General features: G+C 45.3%; 1 protein-coding gene across 2 annotated transcripts in view; it reads left to right on the top strand.

Moving 5' to 3' along the window:
• Positions 1 to 25,616, top strand: part of Palld (palladin, cytoskeletal associated protein) — a 217,016-nt gene that overhangs the window by 154,797 nt on the left and 36,603 nt on the right. For both annotated transcript variants that reach the window (XM_032919335.1, XM_032919334.1), the window contains one exon: positions 24,043 to 24,717. In XM_032919335.1, the coding sequence (XP_032775226.1) occupies positions 24,043 to 24,717 (675 nt within the window). The remainder of the gene's footprint in view (positions 1 to 24,042; positions 24,718 to 25,616) is intronic.

A 25,616-nucleotide genomic window follows, 5' to 3' on the forward strand; every position in this document is an offset into this window, starting at 1 on the left:
ACAAGGGCAAAGGTTGTTGTTGATCTTGTGTTTCTCTATCACTTTCTGCTTTTGATGAAGTCCCAATGCTTCTGCAGCAAGGACTTTGCCCAGCGAGCCATCACCCCATCCCTAACACGTGACAGTTACATAATAGTTCCTAGAGTAACCACATTCATCAAGGGAACCTGACCAGACGTAGTGCGTGCTTTTAAAAGTCTGAACTGATTTTTCTATAGAGTCTGACATCTTGAGAACATTTCTAGCATAAACCAAACTTAGTGTTTATATTTGTGTTATCAATAGTAAAAGGAAATTAAAAACTCTGGACAGCCAAACTCAGCTGATATTTTTAACATGTGTAGCTTCAAGCATTGTAGAGCAGTAGTTTCATTAGTAGTTACTCTGTACCTGGCCTTAAAGAAACAATGAGACTTGAGCAGTTATCTGGAATGACTGAGATTCAAGCATGTAGCTGATTCAATGAGCCAACCCCTTTGTCTTACCCATTACCTCACCTTACTCCCATGACACCCACATGGGGGAGGGGAAGGCTGTACTGCTTTGTTACACACAGTTGCTAGTGAGTTCCCTAAAGTCTGACTTCACAGAACACAATGCATCAACCTCTAACCTGTTGTTCAATGGACTTCTTTAACTTTTTTTAAGCAATAAACTCCCTGAGCCTCCCTCATTGTTCCAGAGGACCAAGAAACAAAGGGTTTGATGACAAACAGGCAAAGCAGTGTCTGACTCTAAAGCCAGGAGACATACTTTGCCTTGTTCCTGAGAGTTAAACCAGACCCTGAGTGGAGTGAACTTGTTTTCTTCTTTAGTCAGGGAGGCCTGTCTTCTGCAGCCCAGCTCCTAAAAGGAGGGAACAAATGTTCCCTCTCCACTCCTCCTGCCCATGAAAAACTAAGGAAGGAAGAACCTAGTTCTTTCACTCTCAAGTGGTTCAATAGTATGTCTGGGCCTACTCTCCTCAAACCCCTTTCAAAGGTCCTAAAGATGGTGGTTCTTCACATTCCTGGCATATTTGAAAAGCTTGGAAAAACCCAGGCCACTGCTGGGAAGCCCATCCCCTTTTGACGCATATAACGGCCTATGTTGCGATTTCTCATCGTATTGTGAAGTCTGTCTTCTAGGTCTGGTTGGGAAGCAGCAGAATAGTGTGAGAAATCACAGGCACTTCTGACTCCCACTTAACAGGAGGGTCCTCAGACCCTGTGTACCTGGCAGACAAGACCATTTTGCCGAGTGATTGACTCTGGCCCACCCATGTGTCATTGAGGGCCAGGTTACATCCGATGCAGCACATCCTACTGTGCCTTTCTCTCCCGGTGTCTCAGTAGACTTGCTCTTCCTTTCCTGGGTGTCTGAAACCTGCCCATTGTACCTGCATTTATTTCTGGACTGTGGACCCATAGTCTGACTTCTATTTTCTGTCTTCAGAATCAATCAATCAATCAATCAATCTCCACCCCCCTCCAACACCTCCCTCATTCCCTCCCTCTCCCCAATAAACCAGAAGTGACCTGCATATGTAAAATGAAAAGAGGCAAAGATGGGCAGTTGGTCAGTTGAGGTGCCAGTCCTTCAGTCTCTCTTGTTCTTATTGAAGAATCTACCACAGCGCTTTAGTGAGTAACGTATCAAAGCCCACTGTTGTTAGAGCTTCAGAGGCCCCTTTAACCCACATCTGACAAGCGCACGGTTGACATCAGTAACAACTAGCCCGTAGCTGTCGGCCAGCAAACAAAATCATGCTGAGCCAGCCTAGCACTTCAGCTCTCTTGGAAATGTGCTAAGGCTTCCTAGAAAATGAGGGGACAGCACAACAGCTCACTGTTAGGAACAAAGGAGGACAGGGCTCTAAGACACAAGGTCCTCCAAAGGCCAGGACCTCACAAGCATGTAGCTTCACTGACAGTGAAGTGGCTTCCTAAGTATGAGGTGCAGGAAGACTGAAGAAACAGAAAGGCTAGGGACACAGCACATTCCTCCCCGGGCCTCTGACCAGTACAAATGGTGCATAGTTTGGTTGCACAGGCAGTGCTGTGAATGGCAGCTACGTCTTCAGCACCGAACCTAGACCAGGTGCTTAGGAAAACTCCTTCCGTATTCTAGGCTGACTAAAGAGGGGTGGGCAAGAAGGACGAATGCAAATCAGCCATAAGGAGGGAGCTGTCTCCAAAGCTCATGGTGTTTATGAGGGTTCATACTTGTTCTTTGATCTTGAAGTTGGAGTTTTTGTAGCAATACTTGCTAAACTTTGCCTTGAGCATGTTAATAGATTTATTCTGTTTTAGGGCTTTTAGGTAATTGAATTAAGTGCCTATCACCCGACCTACTTCCCACTTGTGTTTTGTGGGTTGGAGATAATGGAAGCCTGTGTGCTGAGCTCATCAGGTTGTAGGATCCGTGCAGGAAGTAGCTTTCCCCTTGCCTCAGTTGTTTTGGTTATAGTCATTGTTCACCTCTGAGCTTTGCAGAAAAAATGTGAAGTTGGCTCTGAGGGTCCATAAATTGGTTTGTAGAAATCTAGGCACGTAGAGAGACCAGAAGGGACCGCTTTGGCAGGCAAAGAGAGGAAGTCATGATGAACCGGAAGAGAAGTACTGCGGCAACTTTTGAGAGCATCTCATGCTGTAACTTATTCTTTCTGCTAGAAAGAGTTGTCAGTGTTTCTCAGGAATGAAGGCAAATTCACCTCAGCCTTAAAACAAACAAACAAACAACCTCATCTAGGTTATTTTTATAGGCGGCCAGAGTAGTCTAAGAAGAGCTACACTCAAGCACACTCAATATGTAGACATGGCCCTGGTCCTATATGAATACCCTTACATTTCTAGAGACATTACATTTCTACTACTAATGTCACTTCTTCGATCTCATTTTACTGAAGGTAAAAGAGGCCCTGAAGGGTCTGTAAGCATGGAATTATCACAGAGAAATAAATATGGATAAGGAGTATTGGGGGCGTAGATGCATAGAATATGTTCAGGGGCTCTAAGGGCAAGCCACCAAGTAAGGTTTAAACTGACAGCTGCAGAATGAATGGAAGGTAGAGCAAGCTGTTAAGTTGGGAGCATCAAATCTTGAAGGAACTAAAGCTATGAGGGAAACTGAGGAATTAGAAGTTGGCCATAGCCAGGCATTGGGCCTTGTGGGCCAAGTTAAAGAGTTTGGAACTTATCCTAGAAGCTTGAAAAAACTCTCATGGACCAGGAAGTCGAGGAGTCACATGATCAGATGTGGGTTTTGAGACTCTCTGTGATGCCTGGAGAATGCAGTGTGGGAGGTATGTAGGAGACAGGAAGTCAACGCTTGCCATCTGCAAGAGGAGGCAAGAATCGGCAGGTGAGCTGCCCTATTCTGACAGGACCAGGGTAGAGCAATGAGGAAGAGACAATGCCAGCAGCTGCTGATAGGGTGTTGTCTCCATGGCCCGCTGTAATCTCGGTAGCAGCTGGATTGCACAGCGGCTACTGTTGCCCCAGGATGTAGGTGCAATAATTAAGGTGGAGAGGATGGATGGTCCAAAACCACACAACATGTGAAGAGTAACCAGTGACCTAAGTTAACAAGACAAGAACGCGGTACGTAGTAGCTACCGTTCCTTCTTATTCACTCACCCATCCATTCCCAGACCAGTTGTTAAGCTTAGATAACATATTAGTGACCCGAAGAAATGTGGGTCCTGCCCACATGGAGATTGTAGCCCAGTAGAGAAAACTGACAGCAACCAGAGGGCTGTGTAGTTCGGCAAAGCTGGCTGGGGATGCAACGGTAGGATGTTTAGAATCCTTAGACGGAAATGTCAGCATTCTAGATCTTGAAGATCTGCGTAGGCATGAGGGTGGGGAGTACAAATTATTGACTAAGCAAAGAGACATTCCTCAGGTGTCCTCTGAGGTTCCACAGATACCCCTGAACGAGTTGGCCATACTTGGGTCTATTCTATAGACGGAAAGACTGAAGACCAGCTCTGTCAGGGTCTCAAAAGAAGCAGAACTTGGGGTCCTAACCGCTCCTGCTGTCCTTTGGGGCTGGGGTGGTATTAAATGGCTCAAGCCTTTGCAGGTCAAGCTGCGGTTCCCTGTTCTCAACTATATATAGTAAAGGACTTACATAAGAGTGCTATTTTAAAAAAGACTACAGACAAGAAAAGAGAGTGCCAGCTGAATTTTTTCCACCAAAGCTCATTTTTAACAGATGTGTTCTTTTCTGTTTCTATGATGACAGTGAATCAGGGGACAGATTCCCTGGGGCTGGAGGGAAGAAAGCTGATTACTAGTACTTAACTGTGCCTTCTGTGGTGAATACACCATCTCCAGCTTACCTTTGACTTGAACCCCCCTCTTCCATTCCCATTTACTGATATCCCCGTTCCGCTGACGTCTGTGGAAAGGGGGCTGTGAGGAAGCGTGCGAGCAAACCAAACCGCGCAGTGTACTTGGGATTCCAAGCAAAGAGGAAAATGAATGCACAAGAGTTATCCCTGTCTACAATAAATGTTTTATATTATCATTATAAACTTTTTTGGCAAGACTTGCCTATTCAGTTTTCTCTCTTATGCACTCTAGAACCAATTTTGTAAGTCAATTTATTTCAGTGTTGACCCTGCCATGATGTAATATTAATGCTGTAGCTACAAATTCCCTTTTCCACTGGGACAGTTCGGCAGACATTTGGTTAATAAATTATATAATATGTATGTGAATATCAATAGCCAACACCCATTGAAGGCTTGCTTAAACATTGCTCTTTATAGTCAGACACGGGTACTTATGCTCTTAGCCTAGGTGCTGTTGCGACCCTCCTTTAAGATGAGGAAATGGATTCAGAAGGGCTAAGTGAATGGAGGAAGTCGTAGTGTAACTTTAAACATTGTAAGTCTCAGTCCAGACCCGACACACCCGAAAAGTACACCATTACACATTTAATGGTGTAAAAGTACAGTTGAATATTAATAACCAGCTTTCTTCCCTCCGGCCCGGGATCTGTCCCCCAATTCACTGTCATCATAGAAACAGAAAAGAACACCATTACTCTTCATGGCTCAGTCATCAAGAAGTATGTGGATAGAACTCCCCAGCTAGAAATAGGACGTTCCTCGGCTCTTTGAATGGATTCCCTGTCTCAGTTTCCTAGTGCAGACGCCTTGATGGGAGGCAGTGGGAACTATCTACGTCCCAGACTTGTGTGTGTGTGTGTGTGTGTGTGTGTGTGTGTGTGTGTATCATATAATTTTCAAATTATATACTAGAAAAGTTTAGTGATTGGTTTAGAAGTATGAGCCCAGAACTGTTAGAACGCTCCTGTCTAATTTTCCAACTCAGACTTCCTTCTCTCCACAGCCCTTAGCTGACAGTCATTCCTCACCCCAAACATGAAAGTGAGGTTAATCTGCTTTTGTCACCAACAAGCACAGAGCTTGAGAAATCAGGGAGGTTTGTTGGATGTAGTAAACCCCAAGCAACATAAGCCGTGCGATGCCTTCCCTGTATTAGCGAGCTCTGCTCACAGCCCTTTGCACCTCAGGTTGCTTATTGACAAACTGCTTTGAATGTGGCATTCACTGTCAAGACCATTGTGCCCTTGTGGCCTTCAGATGTAGGACTTTTTTTCTTCGACCTGTCTAGTCCTCATGACCATAATTTTTATGTCATAAGGAAAGTGAATTGACATACAGGAAGAATCGGCACTCTGTGAACAACTTTATATCATGGGAAGGAAATGTCTGAAGAATGCTATGACTGATTTTTATTTTACACACACACACACACACACACACACACACACACACACACACACTAAGATTAAACCATCACTACTCATAGCAAGAAGCCTGCATCAGTTAGCATATTAATATTCTACAACCTCAGGGCAAAAACTGCTAGCCCAGAGTCAACCAGCATTAAAACCTCATGGCCTCATCCTAGCTAATTTATCCTCTTACTATACCAGTCAGATAAGAAAATAGTTTCTAATACGTGCATGTGTGGACAGGTACCTTGGAGGCCAGAGGAGTTGGTTCCCCTGGAGCTGAGCTTCAGCTAGGTTTGAGTGCTGGATGTGTGTGCTAGAAAATAAATGTCAGTCTGGTTAGGAACAATACATGCTCTTAACCACTGAACTGTATTTCCAGCCCCATAGAAGTCTTTGATAGCAACCAGTATTAGGACTTCTCAATAAATTCTGCTTTCTCCTCTCTGTATGCACAGCAATACAAGCATCTATCAAAAGCAGAAAGAAGGGGGCCCAGCAAGATGGCTCAGTGGGTAAGGAGCCTCCAGCGAAGCCTGAAAACCTGAGTTTAAAACCTAGGACCCACATGGTCCTTTAAGTTGTCTTCTAGCTTCCATATGCATACGTGCACACACAGACTCACACACACATATGAACACACACACACACACACACACACACAAATAACTAAAATGTAATGAAACGTTTTAGACATAGAAAGCAAAAATTTGAAGAACATCAAATGTACTTTTCTAAATGCACCTTCTTTGAGGGGTTAAATGCACTTTGTTAACGCTCGCCGTGGTGTCACTGTGGTTGAAGATGCTGTCACCTGGCTGGCATGTAGCTTAGTAAGCAGAGTGTTGGCCTATCATGGGAGAAGCCCTAGCTTTGATCCCTCACACTGAATGGGTGTACTGCACACCTAACATCCCAGCACTCGAGAATGGAAATAAGAGGACCAGAAGTTCAAGGGCATCCTTAGCTCCATAACCAATTCATTCAAGGCTAGCCTAGGCCACCTGAGACCCTGTCTCAAGACAAAATGAAACTGCAGCACTGATACATTTCTCCTCCTGTGGGAAACCCCTTGGTGAGAGCAGTTCTCTGTCTGGTCACTCACCGAGAATTAGACTCTGATTGTTTAGGGTAAAATTTCAGGTTGTAAGTAGTTTCCCTAATATGAAAAAAAAAAGAGTACTATTTGTGGAGAGAAGTCAGGCTCCCTTCGCTTGTTTTATTTGTATTAGAAGAATTCCAGGGGGGAATGTGCTGCAGAACAAGTGGGCTGCTCACTGCTTAGCCAAACTAAATTAGTGACACTGGGAGGCATAGTCTTAAAATTCATATACTCAGTGTATCATAAGCTGTTTTCTGGGGTTTCTCAGAGTTTATCAAGGATAATACTTTTATTAAAAATGTGCCTTTTGCTTTGAAGAAGAAAGTTTCTTGTGATCTGTAAGTAGATGAGTTTTCCCTGAGATCAGCCCTGTGCATAGCATACTGGCTGTTGCTAACTAGAGAGTGTTGGCATCCAAGGGCCATTAGCAAGGAAGCAGTAACAGCGAGGGAGTGCCTGTGGGCTGTGTGTGAGCTGGTGTGTATCTAGCAGCCATTGCTTCCCACCGTCTGGTATTGTCTGGTCTACATCCTTTCCCACCCCCCTCAGCTCACCATGAATATGAAGATGGGCTCTGGGTCTTGAGGCTGGTTTTGTACTTTTCTAGATTCTAAACCAGATTCTATACTAGATTCTAAGGCTAGACATTCAGACTTCCTAGTGCCATGACCTTTCAATACACTTCCCCATGTTATGGTAACCCCAATTGTAAGATTATTTTGTTGCTACTTCAGAACTGTGATTTTGCTACTCTTATCAATTGTAATGTAAATAAATATCTGATTTGTGACCCCTGTGGGGACCGTAACCCACAAGTTGAAAACTGCTGTTCTAAATGGTTTTATGCATTGGATGGGGAGTGGGTGTGGGCTGCAGGGTGCACAATCTGTAGCTAAAACAGAAAAACCTGAGCTTCATAATTGGTCAAAATTAGGGGACACTGCAAAGGTAAGAACCAAGCTTCTAAGAGCATAGTCCAGTAGAAAGGCAAGCAGGCCACTTATTCAGTATCAGTTCTCTAGTAGTCTCCTTCGAAAGGAGAAAGGAGCGAGTGAGGAGCTTCAGAATGGCTCAGTAGACTAAGGTACTTGATGCCTGACGTCCCAAGTTCTAGCCCCAGGACCCACATGGTGAAACAAAGAACCCATTCCCACAGGTTGTTCTGTGACCTCCTGTGCACACTCACACAGACAAACAAGTGAATATAATTTTTTAACAAAAAGAAAGAAACAGGTGATGTTAATTGTGGTAATATAGTCTATTTCGCCCCCATATAGTCAAAATATATCATTTGAGCATGGAAATAATATGAACATTCGTGATGAGATCATTTTACGTTTCCTTTGTAAGTTAAACTATCCAAAATCTGGTATATCTTTTGAATTGCAGCATATCTTAAGCTGGACTAACACCGTTCAAGAGTTCAGCAGCGGCGGCTGCCGTATTTGCACAGTGCAGGTCTTGAGGTGTTAGATTGAGTGCATTCAAACCTTTGTTATCTAAGCCACTGTTGCAAAAATAGCATTTAATATTCTCACTGGTCATCTCCGTCTTTTTCCGCTATGTTACAAGCCAGAAGAGAGTATTAAGGAGCCATCCTGTGGTAGAAACGGGGTCCATCCGGTGAGGAGAACCTGCTGAGTATCTCACGTGGCAGGCCCATTTGGGATCCTATCCCACAGAGAGGTCTCTTTCTTAAGACATGGGGCTCTCGGGTGCACGGTAGGAGGAGAAGGCTAGAGACTGAGATTGAAAGTGCAAAACACTTAATAGCATCGATATTCAATGCTGTGAATTATCACAGGACGACAGGCGGGTGCATGCATTGCTCCCCTGGGGGTTTAAGGAGTCATTTGTAGGGTGACTTGTTCTGTATGCTATGAAAAAAATGTTTTGCCCTCCAAGGCCGCTTCTTTTCCTCTGACCGTCAAAGCAATTAAAGACATTCTTGTTAATCTTTAAAAGAAAAAAAGAAAACATCATTTACAACCTAAAAGAAAACAGGAGAGACTGAAGAAGATGGTTTCCATGGTTTCCATGCCTGGCCCAAAAGACAACATCCCTATCACAGGGATGCAGCAGCCCACATAGCTGAAGTAGAAAAGACACCCTCAGAAGCACAGTGACACAGGTTACTTAGAAAAGGTTTACTCGTGTGTGTGTGTGTGTGTGTGTGTGTGTGTGTGTGTGTGTGTGTGTGAGAGAGAGAGAGAGAGAGAGAGAGAGAAGGAGAGAGAAGGAGAGAGAGAGAGAAGGAGAGAGAGAGAGAGAGAGAGAGAGAGAGAGAAGAGAACTGAGCCAAACAAATTCTAAAAACAAAAAAAAACAATTATCTTTTCATATTCATATTTACCTAAGTAAAACTTCAAAAGTAATTCCTTCTCCAGCTCTTTGAGTGACCAGTGAGTGCTGTCGGAAGCATGGCACTGAATGAGACGACAAAGGTGTTCAGTATGGGAGTTCGTGTAGAAGACTCTGGCTGTGGCAAGCACAGGGCCACCCCAGCGTATGAGGGGGTAGGTGCTTATCCATGAGGACACATGTGCACACCTGTGTGATGAGACTGTGCTACTGGCAAGTCAGACACGGGACAATCAGCTCTGTGTTCCCCTTAAAGCACGAGCATGTTCTTGCTTGACTGAGGTGGAACATCGCCCTCCCTTGTCACCATGCTCCTCTGAGAACACAGAGCACAGACTTAGAAGCCGAGTGGTGGGCGGAGTCTTTCACCTCCATGTTCTCACAGGACAAACTGGAACGAACGAAGGCTGTCAGCAGTCTAATGCTGAGGGGGGAAGATGACCCAGTCCTTCCTTCCGTCTGTGCATTATGTGACTGCCACGCACATTTAAAAGGAAAAACAACCCCACACCCATTCATTTGCTTATACTACCTCTCTGAATGGAGGAATACGCAGTCGTGACGTTTATCGTCTTGGATAGAAACCTCCAGGTGGTAGGCAACAAGCTGCGTGACTGACATGTGAGCTAAGTCCAGCACCACAGCTGTACAGACTGTGAAATTCTCCTGGGAAAGGCATTTCAAGATCTTGCAGCATTTTTATTGTTTTGGAAGGAGTCATAAATACCACAGTATAGAGAATGCCATTCGATAAAATGCTAGATTAACGAGTCTCGACTATGTACAGCCATAGATAACTGTGTTGGAAAATCCAGGGAGCTTCGAGAGATTTTTCTAATTTTTTCCCCTGGGGAGTAATTACATTAAATAATTGGGTTGTTTTGCCTCAGGATTATGTTAGTGGTATTAACCACTTCTGAGGGAGAAACTTCATTTATTACAACAGCTCTTACCAAGACACCTTTGGATAGACTTCATTTACTGCTAAAAGTTATATCTGCATCCTAGGTGAAAGACTAGTCAAATCTGTCAATTTTGCATCTCACCCTTTGGCCTCTAAAAATGTCAAGGTTAGCTGGTCAAAAGCTAAGGGGAAAAAAGGCAGTTCAAATATATAGTTCCTTCCCAGGTCACAAATCTCTTAATTCATGATGTTTGACTGCAGCTCCTGAGCCTGCCAAGGGCATTTTTAAGGTTTTTGTTTTCTTTTATACCCTCTTCCTTCTTCAGATTCCAGGTTGGACCCAGAGTCTGGTGACCGAGCAAAGCCTTTGTTCATACTACAGAGCCTCTGACTTGTCTGTCATGGTTATTAACATTTAATCTAGCGGTGGGTGACCTTGAATGGAAAATAGATTACTCTGAGGACCCAGAGCCAACTATGCATTCTTCTCACTATTTACCCTTGCAACACTGAGATACACAGGACTGTTGTTGGCAGTGTATTACTTATTCGGAGATGTTGTTTAATAAGTTCTTCAGAGATGGGCATGTATTCGTGGAAATTTTGGGGGAAAAAATCCTGCTCTTACAATAATGCTTTCCTGAGTATGTAAAAGCATAAAGTCTTACTGAATTCTACCATAGTTAATGACACAATCGTTCAAGAGACTGAAGACCAGCAGAGTAGAAGCAGTGAGCATTATTTTTTAATAGCTCGGAAAAACTTCTTAAAGGTATTGAAAGTAAAAACAGCAACTCAGATTTCTATCTCACAGATCATGAAGATATTCAGACCAGAAAGATGTAGTCAAAGCCACAGAGATCACCAACCAGTCCACAGACACATCTGCAGAAGACAGGTCTAGGTGGCTCAACTGTCAGGGGTGCTGACGGGGCTAGCTGTGATTTCACAGCCACACCCAGCTTTTGTAAGAGGAAAACTCTAGTTGCTTCTAACATTATTCTGTTTGCTTCTGTGCTTGTTCTACAAATAATATATACATACATACATCCTACCTGACTATTGGTGATAGTAGTAGTAATAATAGTAATATATGTGGTTGATTAAATTCCTCCAAGGAGTACCCTCACACCCAGGTAGCTTCAAACACAGGGAGTTAATCAGTGAATCTCTTCTTTAGTTTCCAGGGTATTTAGTTGCTAAGACAATAACACAGTGTCTCCTCTTGTGCTGCAAAATTCTTTAAGACAGAAACTTCTGGGATTTTGAGGGGACTTTCCTTAACCTAGCATTTCCTTCTGAGGGAAAGAGGAATTACTCAAGTTCTTGTGGGTCAGCCAGTCCTTTAAGGTCTTCTGAGTGTCTAGGCTCATCTTTCCTAAGTATTTGCCTTCAATAGTAAGTTCTAGAAGAAACCAGAGGAGTACCATCAAAAGAGCCACTTCCAACACCACTGGGGGGCTGACCTAAAAGACCAGGACTCCTCAGACAGAATGTTCTGAGTCTTCCAAACTTTAAGTGTGATCAGGGCAGCCAAGGCTTACACAACTGAGTGTTGAGCCAATCTGGAAGCTCCCAAGAAGTGGTTAAGACTAATCTAAAAGAAGTGGAAGAGGACAGGGACAGTGACATTCAGGGAAGGTTCAAGTGCATCCAGGCTGTGACAATATCAGGAACAGCATGAAAATCACTTGCAGGTAATTCTGAGTAGGGAATGAGAAATGACAGAGGATCCAGTTCCTAGCAGTGTGCACAGACTGTGGTTTTCTATCAAGAGGACATTGCCTTAGTCTGAGAAATCCCCTAGTGTAATGAACACGATGAGGGCACTATTGTAGGGGAGGAGCGCTGACTAATACCCTCCCACATCTGGTGGGGAGAGCAAGATTCTAGCAAAACAAAATGTTGAAGTCTACATACCTATGTTACAAAAGCAGATCCCTGTCAGTCCTCTTCCCATGTGTTGTTCTCCTCCCAATTTTGGGAGGGATTGTAAACTTGGGGTCCCTTAGGCTCCTTAGAAGAGACAAGATAGAAAGAAACAACAGATTCCATCCCCATCCTTGATTGTCCGGTCCCTGAAGTCACATTTGTGGGGAAGGTAAGACAGAGGTCTAGACACAGCCATCTCTCCAAAATGGCAGACATCCTATTCTGACATGAACACCCAGTGAGTGCCATACGCAAAGTCAGCCTGGCAGAATCAAAGGAGCCAGCAGTAGGCACAGCCCAGAGCTGCCCATGATGCCCAGAGCTGGGCCGAGCCAGTGCTGGAGAGACTGAGTTGAAGCACTATGGCCCAGAGGTGTCAGGGAAGACATCGGAACTTTAAAGAGTGTCCTGGGCCTTCAAAGATATAATCAAGGGCGAAGACCTCTCAGATGTTTACAACAAGTCAGTGGGGAGTCTGTAAATACAAGTAGAGGTGTGAGTTCAAGTAATACAGACAACTGGGGGCTCCCTGGAGGCCATATCTGTTCTCTGAGTACCTGAAACGTCTCACTATATAAGTCGGTTGACTTGTGACTTGAAGTTTAGATGAGGGAGCAGGCAGCACATGCCAAAGCCTCAGACTAAGTGACTCCCAACCCCTTAACTAATGAGAACCAGGGCCCCTCCAGTGGGGACCACAAAGCTTCTTGAGAGAAGCAGGGGTGTTTGCCCACTAAGGGGATCAGCATGGAGTAGCCCACAGTGAGTCCTGAGTCCGCACACATGTCTCAGCCAAGTGCCAGAATAAGGCTGTAACCTTCAAAGCTCCCGGAAGAGTTTGCCCTCTGGCACTTGAAACAGGCAAGCTTAGTGAAGAGCAAGCGAGACTGAGGCTATCCCAATCCTCAGGGAGGAGTCGCCTTCCTCAGGATAGACCATGTGGGGAGACATGGGAGCAAAACCTCCTCAGCAATGTTGGTGAAAAGGTTACCTTCTTCTAAATACTATTTTAGACTGCAAGTCAAACATGGTAGACATTAAAAAGGGTAGGAAAGGTTCCCAATTAAAGAGAACGCCCCATCATCTTCCGTGCAAGGCCAGGGCTACTGAAAAACAGAGCTGTCTTTCTGGGAACACATCCTCAGAAATGAGAGATCCTACAAGGTCCTTAAGAAGCAACTGGGGCACAGGCAGTAGGTAGCACGCTCTCCTATTGCTTCTTTGTCCCCTACCAAATCTGGAAAAATCCGTGCAAGCAAAACTGTAGGTGAGACAGAGCCTGGCCCAGCTGGAGCCCTCACTTCTACTACCAAGCTTCCTGCTCGAACGTGCCAAACAGAGTCCTACAGCCAAGCTGCTGCCTTTGCCGGCCAGAGTTAGCCTACAAGGAACAGATGGATCATAGACAGAAACAGTTTCCGAAAAATGTTGCCCTACAGAATGAGCAGTCATGTCAGCAGAGCCCCCTATGCATGCCCCACAGGAAGCCAGAGCCCCGTGAAAACCCCGTGGGGAGGCATCGGGCTGGCCAAGCCACTCCAGCTGCCTTTCCTCTTGCTGAGGTAGAAGATTGGGAATTTTGTCCTGATTATTCAAACAGAAAACGCTTGTCCAGGATTTCCAAGTTTAACAACTTCTTCATTGTTGTCATAGTCGTCATCGTCATCTTCTTCTTCTTCTTCTTCTTCTTCTTCTTCTTCTTCTTCTTCTTCTTCTTCTTCTTCTTCTTCTTCTTCTTCTTCTTTCCTCCTCCTCCTCCTCCTCCTCCTCCTCCTCTTCTTCTTCCTCTTCCCCTTTCTTCCCCTTCCCCTTCTTTCCCATTCCCTTTCCCCTTTCCCTTCCTTCCTGCTCCCTCATCCTTTATTGATTTTTTTCAAGAAATGTTGTGATAAAGATATATACTTCTGCCATTTTATGGATAACGTGTGCTAGGCAAGTATGCTAGCACACAACTATACACCTAGCCTCAGATATATTTTAAAGTCTCCATGTCTCTGTCTGTCTCTGTCTCTCTCTGGGTTTGTGCGTGTGCGTGTGCGTGCGCGTGCGCGTGCGCGCGTGTGTGTGTGTGTGTGTGTGTGTGTGTGTGTGTGTGTGTGTGTGTGTGTTTAAGGTCTCTCATTGGAAACTGGGGTCTACCCATTAGGCTATGCTGGCTGGCCATGGAACCCCAGGGTATCTGTCTTCCCCTTTGTAGTATCAGGATTCCAAGGCCATGACCCTATGGTCAGCTTTTTACATAGTTTTGGGAACAGAGCCCAGGTCTTCATTGTTTGTACAGCCAACTCTTTACAGTCTAAGTTCTCTTCCCAGCCTCTTGAAAGCATGTTAACTATAGGGCTTTTTTTTTATGCACGTGATTTCTAAAATTCAAACAGCATATAAAATTATAAAATGTAAAGGTAAAAGGTCCCCTGCTGCCTCTAGCTCACTGTAGTCTTCCTGTCCAGAGACGAGCGCGTTCGACAGCTCCAAACGTGATTGTCTCTTTATTCTGAGTACACACATACCCATCTATTGAGGCATCAGCCTTGGACACTGCTCTTCGGTCACCTTTCAGTATTCTTACTATCAAGACATTCGTGTCTCGTCTTTGTCACCAACGAACTGATAATGTTGTCAAGTCAGCTATATTTCCATTTCCGTATATAAAATAAGGAAGTTGGTTCTGGGGACCATTAAGGTCACTTTTTTTAAAGCTGGAAAAGGAAAAGAAGGAGCAGGAGGAAAATCACTTGTATATGAAATTTAGAGATAAAACTGTTCTGACAGTCTGTGGGTTTAGATAATAAAATTGATAAACTTTTACCCTCCTTGTCCTCCGCCTGTTGCCTGCCCACTTGGCTTCTTCTCCTGTGCTTAGCTTCCTTTCTGCATAGAAACTCCTCCAGGCTCTTTATTAGTGTCAGTCTTCACAGCTCTGAGGAAAGGCCCAGCGCAGGCAGCAGGGTTGTATCCCAGCCATCCTCACCACCAATGTTTGTGAGCCCCAGTTGAGGACACACAGAGGAACCCTGCCCTCTTTCTATAGAGGACCAGCTTTGTTGTTTCCTGAGTCAGAGAGAGGAGGAGAAATGGGCCCTAGGAAGGAAAAGTGTGACTTAGAGATGACTAAAGTTTTCAGTTAGCCAAAAAAAGATCCCTGAGACACTTACCAAAGCAAATACAAACTCAATACATTTTTGACTGATAACCAAATAAAATGGAAAACGGGCACCGGTACAGCCTGCCACTGCTTGGAACACGGTGGAGTGCCTCACAGATGCCAAATTAGGAACTCCGTTGCCAGCCAGGTTCGCAAACAACTTCTTTGGGACTGGAAGTTTCTTATTTTGGATGCTAACAAAGCCAAAACTGTAACTACAGTTATTACCAAAGTACCAATGTACATACTTACACTGCATTATCATAAATATTAATATATAAATTTCCTTCCTCCTCCTTAGAGGACATATTTCCTTTTCCTACACTTCTTATCAAAGTATGCCTGGCAGTCTCTACACGGGGATTTAGTGGCATTTGAGTCTGAACCACTGTCATGATAAGGAAGTCAAAAAGAACACGGGCCTGGCCCTGGGAGACCTGCCTGATGGGTGAGACGTCACTGATGCCACTCCTGACTGTGCCCCGAGCAGCTGGCAGAAGGAAGGAGGGGACACTGTTAGGCGGGGCTGTAAGAAGACATGGGCTTTGAAATGGCACCAAAGACTAAAGGCCACCTCAGTAGGTTGAGAGAAGCAGGCAGAGACAGGACTCCACAAAGAGAAAAGTGTGATGAAAAGCCGGGGGACAGGAGAAGGGAAAGGTGAAGGGGGGGAGGGGGAGGAGGAAGAGAAGAAGGAGGAGGAAGAGAAGGAGGAGGAGGAAGAGGAGGAGAAGGAGACGCCAACTAATTTGGGAGACTGAAAGAGTGTAGCCAAGCAGTATTTACACTGGCTTTTTAGCCCTGTTTGGCATTGACTGTCAGTGCTGTTAGGAGAAATTAGATTAAAGCGAAAGAGACTCTGTTTTGGACATGCTAAGTTAGAAGTTACGTGGAAGTACGTACCAGAACTGCCTTCCAAGTCAGAGGTTAGTGGATGAGGGAGAGACAGGGCCCATACAGAGAAGAGCTCGAAGAAAGGTCATGCCCCACCCCTGGTCTTTGTTCATTTGCTTCCCAGTGCAGCTGTGGATGCAGCCCTTCATGTGTGTGGATGAAGGTGGCTTGTTGTGGTGTCAGGAAATGCCTTAAATCTAGGAAAGATACCCAGATTTAGAGAGCACAGGAAAGGACCGGAGAGGGGAAGAAAGCCAGGGTGAGAAACAGGAAACTAAGGATGGTTGTGTTGGTGACCCAGGAGTCAGAGTGCATCAAGAAAGGATGGGTGCGTCACTTGCCAGAGATACCCCAGAAAGACAGTGGGATCACAAGACTGCCAAGTGGCATGGCATGACCTTTCTAGCCAGCACAACCGCAGGCGTGAACTGTTGAAAGATTTACCAAATCAGGGCTGCGATGTGAAGAGGGGTGGAGGATATTAAAGAATGGTGGCTACTGAGCCACTTGGAGACTGTCACAGAGTCCTTCCATTGGGAAGCGTCACAGCAGAACCTGAAGCCAAGGATGCTGTCCCTTGAAGGACTCTGCCCCTTGGAGCATTTGCCATTTTCCTCTCTCTCTCTCTCTCTCTCTCTCTCTCTCTCTCTCTCTCTCTCTCTCTCTCTGTGTGTGTGTGTGTGTGTGTGTGTGAGAGAGAGAGAGAGAGAGAGAAAGAGAGAGATTTATTCCTTTGTGTGTGTTATACACCCTAGTAAATGCCAAACGCTGACTGACTTCCTTGTTCAGTCATTCTCTTCAAATGAGTTTCTTTACAGCAGTGAAATCTTGAGGTACTAACCAGCCCAGGTTATAGGATGTCAAAGTTTACAAGGATCTTAGCTTGCATTATGAATTTCCACCTTAAAATTAAAAAAGAAAAATTGGCTCCAGCAAGGATAAGCAAACTCTCGAAGAACATAGATGCCCACGGCATCGCAAAGTGAAAGGACGGAACTCTAATCGTCTGCTGACTGTGTTCTTACTTGTAAATATTTGTGTGGTGGCAGCCTCACCTCTACGGTTGCTTCTGTAGAAAAGGGCAGCTGTGTGTGACTAAGTGCCATTCGGCTCAGTGGAGCAGACACATGTGGGGACCTTAATTAAATTCAGCAAATGTTTATTTAGTAGTTGGTCTGTGAGTAGCGGCGAAGGCACTGTGGAGAAGATGTTTCAAAGGAAGCCTAGGGAGGCGGGAGAATTGGTGTTTTGTAGACATTTGAGTGAGCAAGTAATGATGATTTGCTTTGAAAGATGTGACCCTTGACCCCCAGTAGTAAGCCGTTCTTACAAGCACTGACAGCACACCACTGTTTTAGATCTACTCAGTGTAGCCTAAATGGAAATCACAGAAGACGAGGTCGAAGCTCTACAATGGAAAATTGAAGAACTATTAACCATCCCCAAACCTTAAAATATGCCAAGTTCTTTGTTTCATTGTCAGATGGCAAGTTAATTATTCTCCCTCCCACCCCAGTTCTTCAAAAACTCTTGGAAATCTTATGCTTAAGATCTGAAAGGTCCTCCACATATGTCTCACAGGGGGTTTTCTTTGGTGTTTCAATTAGACATGAGATCATTGATTCTGCCCCAAGCGTTGACCAAAAAGGTTAGCAAACAGACTTGTTCAAAAGCGTACTTTGTCTGTGTTACGAGTTAATAGCATGCATTTTCAATTGGGAACAGTTCACGCTCCTTTAATGTCCACCAAATTAGCATAGTTTTTATAAGAATCAACAGCTAATATCTTCCCGCTGCTCTCACTAGCCTTTGAAGCAGGAGAAATGAAAATCATGTCAGGCATTTCACTGCGATGCCTCCCTGCATTCCTCCCACAGAGGCTGAGCACCAGAGTTCCACGAGGTTTGATTCATCAGGCATCCTAGGACCTCGGGCATCTTCAAAGCCCATCCGCACATCCGCATCTCAGATAGTCTGCCTGGTTACAAGCCCTGATCTCTTGGTGAGGTTGTAAACGTATTGGAGCAGACTCAGAAACCTTCCCTGAGCCCAACTGGCCACCTCCTCCTGTGGAGAGCTGGAACTGCACAAATCTAGATGAAAACTCTTCGTCTCCTTGGAGCCAGTTGTAGGATTCAGCTTTGATGAGCAGTCTCGTCCATACTTGATGGATCACAGCTCCCCAACCTCATGGTCCTTATTCTTTGTGTTATAAGAAAGTGGAAGCTATGCTTTGAGTTTCCCATGAGTTCCCAGGAGGAGTGTGAATTGGGCAGCAATCTCTCTCTCTCTCTCTCTCTCTCTCTCTCTCTCTCTCTCTCTCTCTCTCTCTCTCTCTTCACACACACACACACACACACACACACACACACACACATCAGCGAATGACTTCAAACAGAGATGAACTTTATGAACTAAGACAGGAGGCTACTGTCTTTATGCTGTGAAGCCAAATGTGCTTCTTATTCTAAGTGCAAGGGACAGAACTCTCTAAAAGTAACTCTCAAGCCGTGTGCTGAGCTTGGCCAGCCTACCCCTCCCTTGAAAATCAATCGTGCTCAGCTCTGGCTCTGTCTAGAGTCAACAAAATTTACAAAAATGTCAGAATGGACTAAAGATGAAGGAGTGGGACATCGTAGCCTCCGTGTAGGCTATTTGGCAATACGTGTTGAACACGCAGACTCATTTCAAGAAGGGGTCAGTTCTAACTTGACTTTACCATTCTCTTTTGTGGTATGTTGTGCAAAGTGCACATCTTTATCCCTACTCTTCCTCCCGTTCTTAGGGGAACGTATTTGAATTCATAATTACTTTCAAACTCATAACCCCCGAAGGCCAAGTAACATGATCTCAGTTGGCTTACTTTTTGTTGGTCTTTTTGAAATTAATCTTGAAGTTAACATACAAACTGATGGATTTCATTATAGAACTTTCATGCATATGTGTGGTTGTATTTGTGATTTACATATTAATTGTATAAATGAACTTTCCCAAGATTGTGATTTTTCTACCTTTTACTCAGCAGTGATGAGGCAGTGAACCAAGCTGCTCTATTTCTAGCCCTCATGGAGTTTACCCATGATATAAAGCTGTAAACTGAGGCATATGTGATTTGCACAAGAGACACTAGCTGAGACACTAGCATTGAGAAGTTATAAAAGGAATTTAATCAAAGCTGAACGGAGTTCTATTTTGCATTAATTCATAATATTTGACAATGCATGTCATGTAAATAATGCTCTGTAAAATTAATTATTCAGAATGAGTACATTCACCTCTCTCACCGCCGATCCTGACCTAAATTCTATCTGAGGTGGGAAATAAATAGATTTTGGGAATACTCAGGGCTCTGATTCAAATCTCTGTCTTCACTGTAAAGTTGGCAAAAATTCTCCACTCCCGTCCCAGACCCTCCTCCTTGTGAATTCAGAATGCTGTAGCCAGAATGTCCATTGTCATCCATGATGGTGATGGATCTGTCCGCTGCGGCCCCTGGCTGGATGTCACAGGAGGGTGGACGCCACACCCCTTGTGTTTGTGGTGCTTACACACAGCAGCTATAGAGGGGCTTAGGGCTCTACGTGGTGCTCAGCAGTTCTTTGTCTTGTAATGACCTCTGGGTTACGCAGTCAAGAGTGAAAGACAATGTGTAAGAAACATATTTATTCTTAAATCACACATGGTTTCCACCCCTATGGTCTAAAGGGTTTCTCCTGGTGGTTATGCATACTCCGTCTTTATCCGTGTGAACAGGGGACACAGTCTCACTACCCAGACGTGGTTCCCAGGACACATGCTGGGGTTTCCCAATTTACATAAAAGTTCTCTTCCAGAAGTTTCTTTTTCTCATCACTTGTCCTGAGCACAGACATCGACTCTCCAGAGAACAGAATACTATGCAGGAAGAATTGCACATCTTTTTGCAAATCTCTCTATTACTGAATATTGGGAGAGAAAGACCCAGGGCAAGATTTTGTGAGCCAGCCCCTCACATCAAAACTATATTAACTATCAAACTCCATTGATCCTGATGCTTTCCCCACAAGGAGCCATTAAGTGAAGAAAGGTGCTGGGAGGGAAACATGACCCCAGGTATATATTTTTTAATTACATAGAAGGTCAAGGTTCTTCTGTGCTGGCATGCAGTGTCGTGAATGAATCAAAGGGCAGACACAGTTTCTGAACTCACTCTAACCTAGAACAGCTTGCCCAACTTCTCCCGTTTGTAAATGGACCGTGACAGGTGTTTAACAGAAACTCTGGGCGGTTTTCTTTCCTGAAGTATTGAACCTTTGAGAACTTTAGGGTGTGTTTACAGTGGGGAAACTCTTAAAGTTCTTGAACTCTGGGGGTGTGGTGAGTGAGTAGAGGAGAAAAAAGAAGTTGGGGAGAATCTGATGGCTTGCTTGTGTATAACAGAGACTTGAGCACAATGGCATTGAAAACCTGGTCGTGACTAAGGCTTTTTTTAGAGGCTTGTAGCCCGGGTTTTCTTGCATAAGAAGGATTTCCAAAAAGGTTTGTTGTAGCTTCTTCATCTTCGGAGGAAAGCCAACAGGATAAAGGAATGGGGAAACCAGATGAGCCCTTTTATTTTTTTTTTTTTTGAATGACAAACACCTTCTGAGTAATTTCCAGAGGGCACGGGCAGATTTAGCTTTCTGGTGTCTCTGCTTCCCTTTGTCTTCTTGTAGCTGTGAAAACCAACTTCCATAAAGGTTACCCAGTGAAAACGGAGACAGTGATTTAAAAAATGCACATCATTTTTGCTATCATGGAATTCTGGTGTCAAATCCATTTAAGAGCTTAAATAAAACCGATGATCGAGAACAGGAATCAAGATAGACACTTGAGGATTCATTGTCAGTGTCTTGGCTTCCTGATCCTGCCTGTTTCCTGCGCCTTATGCTCTTAACTCCAAGCTGAAGCACTGAAAAAGGGAAAGTAACTAACAATCCTGGGAAAGTTCTTCCTACCATCCTGATACATAATAGTAGCCAAATCACTATATTATTCTGAGGGTGGGGTGCCTTGGCAGCTCTCAGGCCATTTTGAGCTAGCAAGTGTTGTCACTCTTCCTCTTTAAAAAAGTTTTTTTTTTTTTAAATAGCCTGTTGAGGCAGAAAATTAATGACAGGGGTGGAGGGGCGTTGAGGCACTGGTCACTTTGAACATCCTTGAGCAAGATTGCTTTTGTGAGGAGAGTCAGAAGCAGCGTAGGTGGTTCTAGGAAGCCATTCCCTCATCTTTGATAGAAGGCCTGTGGTCTCTGGGACAGCCCCAGCGCCACCCAGCTTTTTTTGCTGATGCAGGCCGCACTTAAATTATCATCACACACATCCGTGGCTCTCTTGCCATTGTGAAGAGTAAGGCTGACAGAGTAGGGGAACTTTGACAAAAGTCACCAGGTGCGATGTCAGCCAAGTGGAAGAGCATTCGGTAGCTTGGAAGACGGAGCAGCTATAAAGGCAGAGGATGTGGAATGGGCTTTGAGGAATAGGAACAAGAGTCCTGGGTAGAGTCTTCCTGGAGCTGGTGGGTGGCTTTTACAAGTTCTAGTCCTAGTCTGGTCCTAAACACACGAAGTGGGAGCTCATGTGCCAGACAGTCTACCAAACCACACAGACATCTGGAATTTCATGGGAGTGGCGAGTCTGAGCGGCGGTTGGCTGCTTTTTAAAATACTCGAGTTCAGTAGGATCCCACGAAGTCCTTTGTTATTAAAAATCTTTGATGCCTCGCGCAGATTAGGAATCGAGAGCCTCTTCTCTTTGTTGCTGTCAGTTCTGGAGAAATACTTCTTTGTCTTTCCGTGGATGAAAGTGTGTCTAACTATCAAAGGCACAGGCAGGAGGGTAGAATTTGTGATGTCACTACATCTAATGGCACCTGATGACAAACCTTCAGCTTCTTTGCCTGTTCTATTCTTGTTCTTACTTTGAGTTTATCCAACCTTCATCTTTGAAGATTAAATGCCTGAGGATAAAAGCAAACAAGCAGAAAAAACATTGGCATTTTCTTGTGTGCGTGTGTGTGTGTGTGTGTGTGTGTGTACGTGTGTGTGTAAGATCAAATGTGAGTGTGTGTAAGATCCAATGTGTGTATGTGTGCGTAAGATCTAATGTGTGTATGTGTGTAAGAGTGTATAAGATCAAATGTGTATGTGTGTGTGTATGTAAAATCCAATGTGTGTATGTGTGTGTGTGTAAGATCCAATGTGTGTGTGTAAGATCCTTTGTGTGTATAAGATTCAATGTGTGTGTCTGTGTCTGTGTGTGTGTAAGATCCAATGTGTGTGTGTGTAAGATCCTCTGTGTGTATGTATGTATGTATGTATGTATGTATGATCTTGTGTGTGTATGTGTGCGTGTAAGATCCTATGTGTGTGTGTGTGTGTGTGTGTGTGTGTGTGTGTGTGTGTGTGTTTCTGCGCGAGCGAATGTGTAGGCTGGGGATGGATGTCTGGTGTCCTCTGGCTCTCCTCCTTAAATGTTAGGGCAAGGTCTTTGGCTGAGCCCAGAGCTCATTGGCTGCTGGCTAGTTTGCTCTCTTTCCTTGGAGACTCCATGACCCTGACTTTTGAGTGCTATGATTACAGACAGGTATGGCTAACTTCATCGTGGGTTCTGGGGGGTCTGAACGCTAATGCTCATAGTTGACCCAGCACAGTGTTTATCCGTGAGCCACCTACTCCTACCTCACCCCATTTTAACATTTAAAAGTGAGTGCAAAGGCGCCTTCTGGAACTGTAGCGTTTGATCTGCTTGCTCAGAGCCAGCTTCTTTTGAAGTTCCTCTGGCCAGCCATCGCCTGCTTTGCTGACCTGACTGTAAACGAAACAAAGTAGATACACAATTCATCTAAACAAGAAAACCTTTGAGTAAAAGAATGGGGTTCTAGCTGCTCGGTGACTTCTATTTAAAAACAACAACAATCAAAACAAAACAACAACAACAACAACAAAATACAGCTGGAGAAATGGCTTAGCACACAGGAGGTACATGGGTATATGTGCAGCAAAACCACCCACCCATCCATCCATGAAGATAAATCTCACTGTAGCTAAGGATAGCTTGGAACCTTGCTCTTTCCAGCTTAATGGGATTAGAGGTATATGCTACCACACCCAGTATGTTTTGCTTCTTGAGACAGGTTCTTGCTCTGTAGCAGAGGATACCCTCAAATCTTTGATCCTCCTGCCTCAGCTCTCCCCATTCGTAAAGACACCACTCCTTTGCGTCCAGTTTTAAGGGAGGGAAAACTGAGCTTGTCATATTATGAGTTCTGACTTGACAGCTGTGAAGGGGGCAAAGCAGATTAACTGAGATCTATTAAAAATAACTCAAAGTGACTTTTGTTTTTAATTTTAGCTTTCTTGTTCGGATGAAATTTTTTCCTTCCCCGAAATTGTCTACAAATGGCTTGGGAACTCATATCCAATTTTTTTTTCCTTAATGCTTCTTCTGGTTCTGTTACAACATGCTGTTGGAAATCACACAACAGCTTCATCATAATCAACAAGCTGGTCTGGCTCCCCTTCCCGGAGTTCAGTTTCTTTGTTTTTTTTAATTTTAATTATGTCCTTGGGTTGGAGGATGCAAGTGAGTGCAGTGCCCTCGGAGGCCAGAAGAGGGCGGCTGATCCCGTGGAACTGGTTACAGGCTTTGGGAGCCATTGGTCCGGGAACCTAAACAGGTCCTCAGCAAGAGCAGTGCTTACTGTCTGCTCAGAACGCTGAGCCATCCCCGCACCCCTTTCACGGAGTTGAAATGAGCTCTTGGCATTACTGTTCCTTGCTTTGTCCAGAGTGAATCAGTCACTATGATGACTTGTACCATATCTTGGGTCCAACTGTGGTCAGGCTTCTGTGAGAAACTGGTTGTATGCGTGCTTCTCTCCATCTGGGATGCGCCCCTTCTCTGAAGTTCCTCTCTTTTCTCTCTGTGTCCCCAGGGATCCTCTGAAGCTTCAGCAACTGCAGAACCAAGTGCGCCTGGAGCAGGAGGCGTGCGCCTGGCCCCCTGCGCCCCCGGGTGTCCCTTGCAACAGCAGCAGCAGCGGCAGCAGCGCACCACCGTCGCCGCCCTTCCCGCCACCGCCACCAGCCTTCCCAGAGCTCGCGGCCTGTGCGTCGCCGGTGCCCTCGGAGCCCATGAGCGCGCTGGCCTCCCGCTCCACCGCCATGCAGTCCTCCGGCTCCTTCAACTACGCGCGCCCCAAGCAATTCATCGCGGCGCAGAACTTGGGTCCCGCGTCGGGGCTGCCCACACCCACCTCCAGCCCTAGCTCCTCCAGTCTGCCATCGCCGCTGTCCCCCACGCCCAGGCCATTCGGCCGTGCGCCCGGGCCTCCCTTCGTGGAACCCGAGGCCATGTGGGGCCCGTCCTCGCCCTCGCCGCCACCGCCGCCGCCGCCGGTCTTCAGCCCCTCCACCGCTTTCCCGGTGCCCGACGTGTTTCCGCTGCCACCGCCGCCACCGCCGCTGCCCAGCTCCACCTCGCACTGTGCCTCGCCTGCCCGCTTCAGCCCTGGCCAGACGCCTGCAGCCTTCCTCAGTGCTCTGCTGCCTTCTCAGCCTCCGCCTGTCGCTGTCAACGCCTTGGGGCTGCCCAAGGGCGTCACCCCCGCGTGAGTGATACCTGCGCGTCTCCAGCATACCCCCCTCCCCTGCCCCCATTGACAGTGTCCCGGGAAATCGGCATACCCAGGAGTTCCTAGTGAAACCTGACATCCTCCCCTTACACCACCCCATCCTTTGGATGTCACACCAGCAGCCAAGTGGCAATAAGTTACCATTAAGGAGCCGCTGTTCTCTTCTGAAGGCAGCTGCTTAAAATTCTCATCAGCAAACTCTCTACGGTACTATCCATAAAAGTGGCCTCCACCGCCATTTACACAGCATTTATACAGATTACATTATTCCATTTGGGTACCTTTCTAAGAGATATCCTTGTCCCACTAACATAACGGGACTCCACATAGTCACTAAACTGAGATGGAATGTCTGTCTGTCTCCCAAGCCATACTCTCCCCACCAAACTAAGCCCTAGTTCAGCTCAGTGTTATACTAGACGGGCTTTGGTTGAAAACAAAATTATATATATATGTGTATATATATGTATGTATGTATATATATATTTAGAAGGACTAAACATAATTAAGAAACAATCCTTTAAATATATCTAGTTAGAAGGGGAAACTATTCATGACTACCTTAGTTACTTTTCTATTGCTGTGACAAAACACCATGACCAAGGCAATTTACAAAAAGAAAGAATGTAATCTGGGCCCCATTCTAGAATGTCAGAGTCCACGTCCATCAGGGCCCTAGGCCATGGGTCAAGCAGGCAGGCATGGTGCTGGAGCTCACATCTGATGCACAAGCATGAAGCAGGGACAGAAAGAGACTGGACACGGAATGAGCCTTTGAAACCTCAAAGCCCCCCCACCCCCCGTGACACACCTCCTTCATACACCTCCTCATCCTCCCCAAACAGTTCTATAGCTCCTAACCTCAGACGGACAAC

This window comes from Rattus rattus, chromosome 13 (assembly GCF_011064425.1).
Source record: "Rattus rattus isolate New Zealand chromosome 13, Rrattus_CSIRO_v1, whole genome shotgun sequence".
NCBI lineage: Eukaryota > Metazoa > Chordata > Mammalia > Rodentia > Muridae > Rattus > Rattus rattus.